The 13,087-nt window shown below is 56.7% G+C and overlaps 1 protein-coding gene across 48 annotated transcripts in view; it reads right to left on the bottom strand.

Moving 5' to 3' along the window:
- Positions 1-13,087, bottom strand: part of OBSCN (obscurin, cytoskeletal calmodulin and titin-interacting RhoGEF) — a 198,606-nt gene that overhangs the window by 69,721 nt on the left and 115,798 nt on the right. For 33 of the 48 annotated variants that reach the window (XR_009264959.1, XM_058740572.1, XM_058740604.1 and 30 more), the window contains 12 exons: positions 12,466-12,738; positions 11,601-11,867; positions 11,191-11,457; positions 10,037-10,309; positions 9,457-9,723; positions 8,420-8,686; positions 8,069-8,332; positions 7,486-7,749; positions 4,846-5,109; positions 4,241-4,504; positions 1,042-1,305; positions 244-507 (listed from right to left, as the gene is read on the bottom strand). Coding sequence is in view for 47 of the 48 variants with exons in the window: in XM_058740572.1 (XP_058596555.1) it covers positions 244-507; positions 1,042-1,305; positions 4,241-4,504; positions 4,846-5,109; positions 7,486-7,749; positions 8,069-8,332; positions 8,420-8,686; positions 9,457-9,723; positions 10,037-10,309; positions 11,191-11,457; positions 11,601-11,867; positions 12,466-12,738 (3,198 nt within the window). In the remaining variant the exon portion in view is untranslated. The remainder of the gene's footprint in view (positions 1-243; positions 508-1,041; positions 1,306-4,240; positions 4,505-4,845; positions 5,110-7,485; positions 7,750-8,068; positions 8,333-8,419; positions 8,687-9,456; positions 9,724-10,036; positions 10,310-11,190; positions 11,458-11,600; positions 11,868-12,465; positions 12,739-13,087) is intronic. The other 15 variants (XM_058740631.1, XM_058740713.1, XM_058740747.1 and 12 more) reach the window with 9 other exon arrangements.

Here is a 13,087-nt window from a genome sequence, read left to right as displayed (position 1 = left end):
GGACACAACACAAATGAGTGAATGGAGCACAGAGTGGGTGAGGAAACAGTCCAGGAGAGGCAAACACAAGCCTGGACACAGATACCAGAACAAATACTTGACAAGGAGATGGAGGCTTGGAGTTCCCAGGGGGACACAGCTGGAGACACACAGATGCCCACAGTCTGACAGGGAGAAGGTGGCAATAATGGACAACATGCAGACACCAAGACACTGGCCCACGTGGCCACACATGATCTTTACCCCTGACAGTCAGCATGGCCGTTGTCCTCTCCTGCCCGCACACACATGAGTACTCCCCAGCATCCTCCATGGCCAGACCACGGATCTCCAGCTCACACATGTTTCCGTCCTGCCTCAGGCTGACTCTGTCCCCAGCTCTGAGGGTCGCGGACCCCTTCCTCCACTCCACAGAGGATGCCTTGCTTAACTCACAGTGTAGCTTTGCTGTGGCCCCTTCTGTGACCTCTTCCTTTCTCAGGCTCTTTGTGAACTTGGCGGGCACAGCTGGGGATGGTCAGAAAGACACAGACACAGTCACGATCTCTGAGCACATGGACGAGACAGGACACAAGCAACACAGAAAAGACAAAGAAATGGACACGGGCCATGTGCTAAGTGTGTTGAGCACACACTATGGGTTGTGGTTTCCCTCAGGCTGTCCTGTGCACAGTATGGCCATGGCCTCTTTGGTTGCTCCTCAAGCTTCATAATGTGTATGATTCTGGCTAGCACAGCTGGAGAGTCAGACACAGGACAGAGGATTGGTGAGGGCCAGACACAATAGCACAGAGGACAAGACAGAGTCCCATGGGACAACAGGACCAGCAGTGACCAAGGAGTGGGTAAGTGACTGGGATGCTGTCTTCCGGTGGTTCACACAAAAGCCCAGGAAGGGGAGAGATTCGATGGAGTAACAGGGGAGGTGACACCAGAGAATGTGAGAGAGAAAGAACGTGAAAACAGAATGAGTGCAGATGGATGTCACGAAGTCAACTGGACACCAGATCACAGCTCTGCTTGGCTGCATGTGGTCTTTACCCCTGATGGTCAGCATGGCCGACGTCCTCTCCTGCCCACACATGCATGAGTACTCTCCAGCATCTGCCACGGCCAGGCCACAGATCTTCAGCTCACACATGGTCCCATCCTGCCTCAGGCTCACTCTGTCTCCAGCTCTGAGGGTCTTGGACCCTTTCCTCCACTGCACAGGGGCTGCCTTGCTCAGCTCACAGTTCAGTGTGGCTGTGTCCCCTTCCATGGCTTCCTGGGTCTTCAGATTTTGGATGAACTGAGCAGGCAGTGCTGTGGAGGGTCAGATGGATAGAAGTCATCAATCCCTCTGGAGGATTTGGGGCATGACGTGAACATTCAGGATCAACAAAGCAGAAGTATGGAGGACAGGCAGATCAGCTCATGTTCGACTGCAATGGCCTCTGGCATCTTGCCCTGAGGGGCATTTTACCCAGGGACTGCCTCTTTCCAGGTGTCATATCTTCTCAATATCCTCATACCCTGACCTTTCGTACTAGCCCAGCTCTGGCCTCACCTGCACTGAGCTTGAAGCCAGGCTCCTCCCACTCACACATGACATTATGGCTCTTTCATGGAAGAATGCCCATGAGGCACCTCGTGGCCATGACATTCACTGCTCCACTGCTGCTTCTCACCCCATGTTTCCCAGCCAAAGCAGGGCATCCATCTCTTGCTGCCCACACCTGGGTTCATTGCACACTATCCCCACCCACACTAGGCCCTCTCTGCTCCACCTCACATGTTCTTGTCCAGACTCCACCAGACACTCACTCTCCTGCTCAGATTTCCAAGACTATGATGGATGCAGCCATGGCCTTTTAACCACCCCCCTGGGCCCTTGTCACCTGAATTCCAACTGTAGGCACAATTAGGTCCAAAAGTTACAGGTGACCAGTGTCCACCCTAGTCACACCATGTTGTGGGGTGACCCCCGTACCCCAAATTCATGTCAAGGCCCCAGGGGGCCTCAGAACAGGGCTGGAGATGGAGTCTTTAAAGAGGTGGTTAAGGTAAAAGGGGGTCACTAGGGTGGGCCCTGATCTTATATGACTGGATCCCTATCAGAAGAGGACATTGGGACACACACACACACACACACACACACACACACACACACAGAGGGACAGCTACGTGAAGACACAGGACATGAGAAGGCAGTCATCTGCAAGCCAATGAGAGGACTCTGGAGGAACCAGCCCTGTCCTGACTGGATCCCAGACTCCAGCCTCCAGGACTGGGAGACTACACGTTTCCAATGTCAAGGCCACTTCTCTATATCTCAGTCATGCCTGTTTTGATAGCAGGAGCAGTTCCTGCCATAACAAAGACCTCAAGTTCTAGAACCAGCTCTGGAACTGATGTTGAGTGAAGGCTGGGTTTTGACAGACAGCCGGATAGATCTAGATTGCCTGGAGTAGATCATGGGAGCAGGGGTCAGTATAGGCATTACGGCACTTCTGGTGAGGCCCAAATCAGCAATGAGAAACAGCTGACTGGACACTTGCAGGAAAAGTAGTATCTGTAGGAAGTAGCAAGGAACCTGGATGAATTCTGCCCAGTCTGTGGGTGGATGAATTCTGCCCAGAATCTGTGGAAGGTGGGCCTTGTGAGCAGTGAACTTGCACTGGTTAGCTGAGAGATCTCCAAGAAGAGAGTTGAGGGAGCAGCCTGATTTCTTCTCACTCCTTGTGGTGAAACACAGGTAAGAGCAGGGCAGAAGCTGGGAACAGAGATGGGGTTGCCCAGGCAGGGTGTGCGGAAGGCTGGTCTGATGAGCCACACTCCTGAGAGCTGCATGGGAGACCAACAAAGTTTTGGAGAGCATGCAGAAATGCTACAGCCACGCCTGAATCAGAGAGGTGAAGGCTGAAATGGAGGAAACCATCAGACTTCCAGGGGTCCTATGGGATGCACCCATGGAGCTGCCCAGCTGTGGACACGTATCACTCGTCAAGAAGGGCAAAGAAGGAAAGCAAGGGAAATTCAGAGGCTGCAGGGCTGCCACAGCAGGGAATCCACAGGCCAGGTCGGCCACATCTACCCACGGCCCACGGCACCACTTGTGGGCCCAGAGGACAGAGCATTGAGCCAGAGGCTCCTTGTCCAGCCTTAAAATCCAGGAGTCTTTCCTGCCCAGTGTCGTGCCTCCAGGGACCAGGGACCTCTTCCCTCATTTCCGTTTCTCCCCTTCAGAACAGGAATGCGTATCTGGTACATGTCCTGCGGCTGCGTTTGGGAGGTGTGCAGTCTGACCTCGCAGGTTCACAGCTGAGAGGAAGCCACCTTGAGTGTCACCCAAACCTGGTGCACATGCTTCCATCACACTCTGGATTCTGTGGTGACACTGGACTCAGGTAAGGCTTTGGAGCCTTGGGGACGGGGTGTGCATATGCTGCACGTGGGAAGGACATGCATTTCCAGGGATGTAAGAGGGCAGAGTGTCACACACAGACTTGTCCCACCAGCAAATTGTATCCTGGAGTTGTGCCCCTGAGACCTCAGAATATGAGCACATATGGAAATATGATTACCTTTCAGAGGGGTAATTAGGGTAAAGAAAGTCACTGGGCAGGTCATTATCTAATCATGCTGGCATCCTAACAAGAGGGGATCAGGACACAAATAAAGGGACAGCCACGTGAGGACATGGGAGGAGACAATGTGTACACTCTAAGGACGGATGCTGCTGGGTCCCAACACCTGGATTCAGACTTCCAGCCACTACGAGTGTGGGACCCGTGACAGTGTTTGTCCTGCAGCCCAAGCTAAGTGGGACAGAGCCCTTCAGAGGGCAATCAAACCCTGTCACCAGACAAAGGAGGGCCTGGCCTGTCTGGCCACCTTATCCCTGAACACCCCAATGCTGCCCTCAGTCCTCCTTCACACATCCGTCATGTGTGTGACATGCTCCCAGCCCCACAGCTGGGCCCAGGATGCGTGCCCATCCACAGCCCAATCACAGGCCAGGAGCCCCGGGCCATTCTGCTGGACTGTGATGCCCATCTGTACATTTTTGCCTGGGGGTCCCTGTACCATCCACCCCGGGGCCTGGACAGGACTGACCAGTGTGTTCTTAGTGTGAGACTGTGGGATGCTCCACATGGCTATTGTGTGGTCCTGGAGAGACAGCAACATTGAGAGACACAGGGGAGCAAAGACCAAGAGGCAGGGGGAAGTCACTCAGATGGCCACACACAGTCTTTACCTCTGACGGTCAGTGTGGCTGATGTCCTCTCCTGCTCACACACACATGAGTACTCCCCAGCATCATCCATGGTCAGGCCACGGATCTCCAGCTCACACATGGTCCCGTCCTGCCTCAAGCTGATTCTGTCCCCAGCTCTGAGGGTCTTGGGCCCCTTCCTCCACTCCACAGGGGCCTCCTTGCTCAGCTCACAGTGCAGAGTGGCCGTGGCCCCTTCTGTGGCCTCTTCCTTCCTCAGGCTCTTTGTGAACTTGGCGGGCAGGGCTGGGGAGAGCCAAGGATCAGGAGGACTCCAGACTGTCTCAGGGACTCTATGTCCAGGACAAGACACCCACAAGCACCACACAAACTGCCCAGGACCACAGCATGAATGAGTGAACGGAGCACAGGGTGGATAGGAGGCAAATGACCCAGGAAAGACAGACACAAGCCCAGACACAAACATCAGGACAAATACTGGATGGGGAGATGAAGGCTAGAGTCCCCAGGAGGACACAGCTGGAGAGGCACAGATGCCCACGGAGTCTGACAGGGAGAAGATGGTGACATAGTCACAGTGTGCAGACACCAAGCCACAGGGCCACATGACTACATGCAATCTTTACCTCTGACAGTCAGTGTGGCCGATGTCCTCTCCTGCCCACACACACACGAGTACTCCCCAGCATCCTCCATGGTCAGGCCACGGATCTCCAGCTCACACACGGTCTTGTCCTGCCTCAGGCTGACTCTGTCCCCAGCTCTGAGGGTCTCAGACCCCTTCTTCCACTCCACGGGGGCCACCCTGCTTAACTCACAGCGCAGCTTTGCTGTGGCCCCTTCTGTGGCCTCTTCCTTCCTCAGGCTCTTTGTGAACTTGGCAGGCAGGGCTGGGGAGGAACAAGGTGACACAGAGAGCATCAGACCAAGTAACTTAAGAAGTCAGGATGTGGACACTCAACAATGAAATGCACCCTGGATCAAATAGGAAATCAAAGAATGGACACATGGACACATGGGTGGATCACAGTGTGTGGGGGCTGGGCAGCAGGGAGACAGAGGAGCTGGCATCTACAGTGGACCTCAGGACATGGACACATGCATGGGAATGGTCATAGTGCCCACAGAACAGATAGACATAGTGGCCAACGGGGACATCTGCCAGCATCTTCCATGGTCAATCCTGTCTCAGACTGTACCTGATGCTAGATTCAAGGTCCCAGGTCCCTCATCCACCTCGCATACCCCAGGCTGCCCTGCTTGGACCACATGATGGCCGCAGCCTCTGACAGCTGCTCCCAGACTAGAGGGCACCCACGCTCCATGAGGTCACCCAGTGCTCCTATGGCAAAGATGCTATGTTCGTCCACACAGTTCAAGCACCATAGGGGCCCGGGTGCTCCTAGGATACCCTCGGGATGTGGGGAGTGGCCTCATCCTACCTTGTCTCATCTGCTTCCCTGCAGGAAGTGACCAGGCCCCCATAAGGGCCCCTGAGGACCCTGGTCCCATCAGGGAGCCACCAGCCACACCATGGCAGGGCCTGTACTGAGCCCCTATTCCCAAGGGTCTCAGGCCCCTCGCACCACTGCACAAGTTCCTCCCAGAGCCTGCTCAGGCCCCAGGACCTTGGTATAGGGGTTGTCAGGCCTGAGAGGAGCAGACAGACGCACAGAGAGCAAATGAGAAATGGCCACAGATATCAACCTGGCAACACAGCTGCTTTTTGGAGGCAGGGCCTCGGGGACAGCAGGCAGGATGACCCATGGCAGGCAGCTCCACTGCATAGGGACTCCCACCTGCCCCTCACAGGGCCTGTCATCCCTAACCCCTGGACCAGCCCTCCTGTCCTGCCCTGCATCCTGAATCCCACCATGTCTGAGATGCCCCACTCCCAAAAGACCTCCTGCCAATGCTGTGAGCATACCTACCCACCTGTCAGCATCAGACCTGGACCCCACCTCCACATGGATGTCCCCCTGTCTCCCTGGGCATGGCACACATGACCTTCCCCTCCGTCACCCGCAACATTCCATCCATACCCACTGTCACCTCCACACCTACCTCACCTCACCTCCATACCTGCCTCGCCTCATGTCCACACCCACCTCACCTTCCTGACCACCTTACCTCACATCACCTTACCTCATCCACCTCGCCTCATCTCCACACCCACCTTACCTCACCTCCACATACACTTCACCTCTCCACACCCACCTCACCTTCCTCACCCACCTCATCTCACTTTCCACACTCACCCACCTCACCTCCATATCCACCTCACCTGACCTCATCCACCTCAATTCACCTTCCTCACCCACCTCACCCCCACACCTGCCTCACCTCATGTCCACACCTACCTCACCTTCTTGATCTACCTTACCTCACATCACCTCACCTCATCCATCTCACCTCACCTCCACACCACCTCACTTCTACAATCACCTCACCTCACCTCATTTTTCTCATTCACCTCACCTCAACACCCTTCACCTTCACACCCATCCATCCACCTTACCTCAACACCCATCTAATCTCACTTCCACACCTATCACCTCACTTCACTTTATCTCTGCATCTACACCCAGACTTCATGTCACCTCAACTCAACTCACCCCCCCACACACAGACCTCCCCTCAACTCACCCTACACACCCAATCTAGCCTCACGTCACTTCACACACTTTCTACATAAACTCACCTCACTCACCCTCCACACCCACCTCACATGATTCACCTCATAGTCTACATCTACATCACCACATCTTACCTCCAAACCCAACTCATCTCACCTCACCCCACCTCACTCTGCACACCTTGACCTTGCCTCCATCCACCCTCCACATCCACACTTCACCCCCCCCCACAGTTCTTCCATGTCCCTGCATGTGTTTCCTGGCTCCCCTCCTCAGTCAGCCTCTCAGTATCGCTGCGTTGAGTGCCAAGCTTTGATCTAGTTCCTAGCTCCTCCGCGGCACGTTCCCTCCAGAGAGCTCATGAAGTCTGTAATCCTCAGTTGTAGTGTAGGATGCCCCCCATTTCTCCCTGAGATGTAACCCCCTGAGGGCAGAAAGAACCTTATTCTCTGCAGTTTATTTGGGATGAGCCTCACACAAGCAGATGCTAGAGACTCATGCTGCAGGATGCAGGAGACAGAGGCAGAGAGGCAGAAGGACCCTATGGCAACCAGGGCAGAACAACAGGACATGACACAGCTTTTTTGAGACATGGAGACACTGCTCCACATGACCACACAAAGTCCTCACCCCTGACAGTCAGTGTGGCCGACGTCCTCTCCTGCCCGCACACACATGAGTATTCCCCAGCGTCCACCACAGCCAGGTCACAGATCTCCAGCTCACACATGGTCCCATCCTGTCTCAGGCTGACTCTGCCCCCAGCTCTAAGGGTCTCAGACCCTTTCCTCCACTCCACAGGGGCCTCCTTGCTCAGCTCACAGTGCAGAGTGGCTGTGGCCCCTTCCGTGGCATCCTTGCTTCTCAGTCTCCCTATGAACTCAGCAGGCAGGGCTGGGAAGAGTCAGACATAGAAGATCAGATTCTCTGGAGATTTTGGGGGGTGGTGGTACATGACGGGACAGATGACAAGACAGACTTCTACAGAACAACAGGACCAGCAGTGAGCAAAGAGTGGTAAGTGGCTGGGATACTGGCTTCTCACAGTTCATACAACAGCCCAGGAAGGGGAGAGATTCCACAGAGTAACGGGTGGAGGGTGACACCAGAGAATGTGGGAGAGAAAGAACATGAACATGGAATGAGAGCAGATGGACATCACAAAGTCAACTGGACACCAAATCACGACTGCTTGGCCACACGTGGTCTTTACCCCTGACAGTCATCATGGCTGAAGTCCTCTCCTGCCCACACACACACGAGTACTCCCCAGCATCTGCCACGGCCAGGCCACGGATCTCCAGCTCACACATGGTCCCGTCCTGCCTCAGGCTGACTCTGTCCCCGGCTCTCAGGGTCTCAGACCCCTTCCTCCACTCCACGGGAGCCTCCTTGCTCAGCTCACAGCGCAGCGTGGCTGTGGCCCCTTCTGAAGCCTCCTTGCTTCTCAGTCTCCCTATGAACTCAGCAGGCAGGGCTACAACAGGGCCCAACAGGGAATGTCACCTTTGACCTCCCACAGGGATGAAAGGAGCATGTGGGCAAGGCAGGCACAGATGCTTACCCTTCACTGTGAGCATGGCCAAGGTCATCTGGTCCCCGAAGTGGCAGGAGTACTGCCCGGTGTCCTGGGGCCGCAGGTCCCGGACCACCAGCTCTAGCACTGCGCCCTCCTGACGCAGGCTGTACTTGCCTCCGGGCCGCAGAACCTCATCTCCACGGCGCCATTCCACAGGCGCAGCCATGGATGACAGCACACAGCGCAGTGTGGCAGCTCCACCCTCCGGCACGTCCAGGTCCTTCAGCCCCTCACGGAACCGCACCGGCCGTGCTGCAAGCAGGCACAGGCTTGGCTCGACCCCTCCATCCTGCACCCCAGCTGAGGGCCCCTGGGGTTGGGGACAGCTGAGGACACAGCAACCAGAGGGCTCAGGCAGGCCCACCTCACCCTTTCTACACTGGGGGTTACGGGCAGCGAACTCCAAAACTCTGTCCTCCGGCGGGGGGAGGGGGGAGGCGGGGGCAAACGGTTGGGAAGAGAACTGTGTCCCCCACCCCGATTCATATGCTGGAGCCCCAACCCCCAGAACCTCAGGATGTGACTGTGTTTGGAGATGGAGTCTTTACAGAGGTGATTTCGGTAACCTGAGGTCATTGGGATGGGCCGAATCCCACGTATCTGAGCGATCACATAGGAGCTGAGGACACAGACAGAGAACAAAGCCAGGACATAGGCAGGGGGCGGTGTGTGCAAGCCAAGGAGAGAGGCCTCAGTGGGGAAACAGCCCCGCCCACACCTGCATCTCAGACTTTCCCCTCCAGGACTGGGACACAGTAAATGTCCATGGTTTAGCTGGTCTGTGGATCCATGGTATTTGTCATGTGGCCTATGCTGAGACACTTGGAGATGAACCAAGCCAGGAGGAGGGGACACAGAGATGTCAGAAAACAAGACATAGGAATGAAGCAAGTCAGACACTGCTGGTCAGGAGACACAGGTGGAAGATGGTCAACTCTACCAAAGCAGCAGACACCTGGACATGCACGGGGGGGCCACAGGCTCCCCCACACAGAGAGTAGGACATGAGCCTAGGAACTCACCGTGGACCCTGACAATGGAGCTGCTCCAGGAGCCCCCGGCCTCACACTTGTAGCGCCCACCATCCTGCACAGTGGTGCCCTTGATGACCAGCTGGGCCCGGTGGCCCTCCTGGCTCAGCTGGCACCGGGCTGATGGCCGCAGGGTCTTTCCATCCTTGGTCCAGCACACGGGGCTGTCCGGGGCGGTAGTCTCACAGACTAAGGTCAGATCCTCCCCCTCTGTGACCGTGGCATCCGTGAGCTCCCGGGAGAAGACACTTGGCTTTTCTGGAGGTGCAGAGGAAAGCTCAGGACGTGTGGGCCCCTGCCCCATGAGGCTGGGGTCACAAACGGGCTGCCGGGGATACAGAGCAGGCCTGGCATGGCCCAGCCCACACTTTGGAGACTGAGGGATCAGCTCTGCATACCACATGCCGCAATCACCTTCAAAGAGCCCCACCTCCCCGGGATCTGTGGGCCGGGCACCTTGTCTGTGAGCCCCAGGACCATGCTCTGCACACGGCCAAGATCTGCCTTCTACAAGGCTGCACCCTCAGCCTTATGGACCAGGCCCCATGCCGGCACTGGGCACACAGCCCACCTGTGACCTGAAGGGTGGCTGAGGTCCGCTGGTCCCCTGCCTCAAAGTGGATGGTGCCTGAGTCCTTGAGCGCCAGCTGCCGCAGGGTCAGCACGTGGTAGCCACCTGGCTGAACCTCAATCTCATTAAGCTCATTCGGGTGCAGGGGCGTCTTGTCCAGGAACCAGTGGACAGGCTCGTAGTCGGCAGGGGAGATGCGACAAGAGAAGGTGGCCGAGGAGCCCTCACGCACCTCCATGTCCTCCAGATCCTCCGTGATGAGCACTTTCCGGCCTGCAGGGCACAGACCAGCAAGTCACGGTCCCTTGCAGCCAGCTGCCAAGGGAAAGGGGCACTCCCCAAGACTGGGGGTGGGCTCACAGCTGGACTGAGTAAGGCTCAGAATGATGAAACCCAGAGCACAGCAAATGTATCAGAGCTCAACTGTTCACACGTGCGAGTTTTGGCTCCACTGATGAACCCCAAGCCCACTTCTGGGGTCCTTCTCAGAGCACATGGGGTGGGTCAGAGTGAGCCCCCCTCTCCCCAAACTCTTCTCCACACCTGCCTACGTCCATCCCCAAGGTCACAGAATGCAATTAAATCATGGATTAAAAGAAGAAATAGGAGGGCCCCTGGGTGACTCAGTCAGTTAAGCATCCAACCTTGGCTCAGGACATGATCTCACAGCTCCTGGGTTCAAACCCCATGTCTGTGCTGACAGCTCAGAGCCTGTAGCCTGTTTCGGATTCTGTGTCTCCCTCTCTCTCTGCCCCTACCCCATTCATGCTCGCTCGCTCTCTCTCAAAAATGAATAAACATTAAAAAATATTTTTAAGAAAAGAAGAAGTAGGAGTGTGAAAACAGTTGTGGCTGTTGCCACACTTTTACTCCTCACACCTGGAGGCATCCCCAGGCCATACTCCCTGCAGAGCCCCGGTGTGGGGGCCAGGCACATTCCAGCACACAGGTTCCGAGCAAACAACTGCGTGAATTCATGAGGACACGTGCTCATTCACACTGTGTCCCTTTAGTAGGACCTCAGAGACGATACCACCCAGGGCCAAGCTCCCAGGGATGTGGAAACTGAGGCTGGTCCCTGACAGCCTCCAAGCCCACTTTGAACAAAGCTTACTCCCAACCACACCCCCGGCCAGCATGGCACCGGGCCCCACCTAGCACCAGGAGCCGGGCCTGGGAACAGGCCTGGCTGATGTCACAGGTGTAGGTGTCGCTGTCCGCCTTCTCCAAGGCGCTGATGGTGAGCCTCAGGGTCAGGCCCTCCTGGCTGGGTGCGTGCTTCCCAGAGGCATGCAGCTCCATGAGGCCCTTGCGCCAGATCACCACAGCTGCGGGACGCTCTGTCTTGCACGTGAACACGGCTGTGCCCTTCTCTTCCACGTGCAGGTCGGTCAGCTCCTCCGTGAACCAGTTGGCTTTTTCTGGGAGGCAGTGGGAAGAAGTGGGGGTTGAGGGCTGTGCAGACCCCATGCCAGCCCCTCTGGACAGGGAACAGCCCCCACCATGGGCAGGGAGGGAGGGACAGAGGCCAGGGGACCCATCCCAGGGTCTCCTGTGGGGTCACCTTCCACACGGAGACTTGCTGTGCTCTTGGAAGCTTCTGTCTCACACGTGTATTCTCCTGAATCCTTGAGCGACACCGCACGGACCACCAGAGTGGCCCAAGTGCCTTCCGTGACCAGGTCATACTTCTGACTCTTGCGAATGGCCTTCCTGTCCTTTAGCCAGCGCACCGGGGTCCCAGCCCGAGACAGCTCACAGCTCATCACCACATCCTCACCTGGAGCAGCCTGCTGGTCTTCTAGAGGCTTCGTGATACCTGCCGGCCTCTCTGAAGAGAGCAGAGAGCAGAACAGCCCCCGTGAGGCATGGCCACACCCCAGCCGTGCTTAGGGCGAGGGCAGGGCAAGTACTACAGAGGTGGAGACCACAGGACCTTCTGGGGCCTCAGGGTCTGGAGTGCAAGAGACCCCACAGTCACAAGGCAGGGGCCTGGGAGGGGAGATATGAGACCACAGACCCTCACACCTTGGTATCACTCAGAGCCCCAAGACTCAAAGCGTGGCCACCACCATTGCCAGCTGTGAATTGAATATCACCCACCTGCACCAGTATTTATACCAGGTACACAAGCTTAGGAATGCCAATGGCGATTTCACTAGCTCAGTGAGCAGTGAGCCCTAGGGGCCACCATGCTGTCAGACCCCCAACCCTGCTCCTGCCCACAGACTGGAGGCTCTCGCCCCACAGAGTGAGCTCTCTGAGATGACCAGACACCCCTTGCACCCCAGCAGGTGCTTCTGGGCCTCCAAAAGGGGAGCTCCCTGGGGATTGGGGGACTGTCCCCAGAAGCACCATTTCTGGCCCAAAGCCCCACTCCACCCTCACCCCAGTGGAGACAGGCCCCCATCCCTGCACACGGTGCCCACCTCTGATGATGAGGGAGGCCTTGGAGGTGAGGTCCCGCACGGAGAACACCACCTCCCCAGCGTCTCCAGGAACCACATCTTGAACAACCAGGGTGTATTTGCGGCCCTGGCGTGTGGCCCGGAAGCGGCCAGAGCCACCCACTGTCTTCCCGCCAACTGTCCATATGGCCACATCGCTGGGGTTCTCATGGGACAGGACACACTCGAAGGTGCAGCTCTGGCCCTCCGGCACCTCCACCGACTTCAGCCTCTTGGTGATGCCCACATGCAGGTCTGTGGGCCACGGAAGATGGTGGTCACGCCGGCCAGGCCCTCGGACACCAGCCTCTTAACACTGGCACTGTCAAGCCCATTGCTGCCTCAGGTCAGACCCCACAAGGGGCAAGACCTCACTCCCTCCCTCCCCAGTCCCACTCCCCGCTAAGCAAATGTCTCCAGCTGGCCGAACCCTGTTGTATGGATCACAGAGAGCTGTGAGTGTAAACCAGCGTGGCCACCCTCCTATCTGCTACAGAACACTCACTGTGCGGAGAACATTCACTGTCCATGGTGGCGGCCAGCTCAAAGCTCCAGGAGGTGAAGGACAGGCCCGAATGAAGGAGCCATCCAGCTCCAGAACAAA

The sequence above is a fragment of the Neofelis nebulosa genome, chromosome 1 (assembly GCF_028018385.1).
Source record: "Neofelis nebulosa isolate mNeoNeb1 chromosome 1, mNeoNeb1.pri, whole genome shotgun sequence".
NCBI lineage: Eukaryota > Metazoa > Chordata > Mammalia > Carnivora > Felidae > Neofelis > Neofelis nebulosa.
Note: the sequence above shows the minus strand (reverse complement) of the source record. Positions and strands in the feature narration are given on the sequence as shown.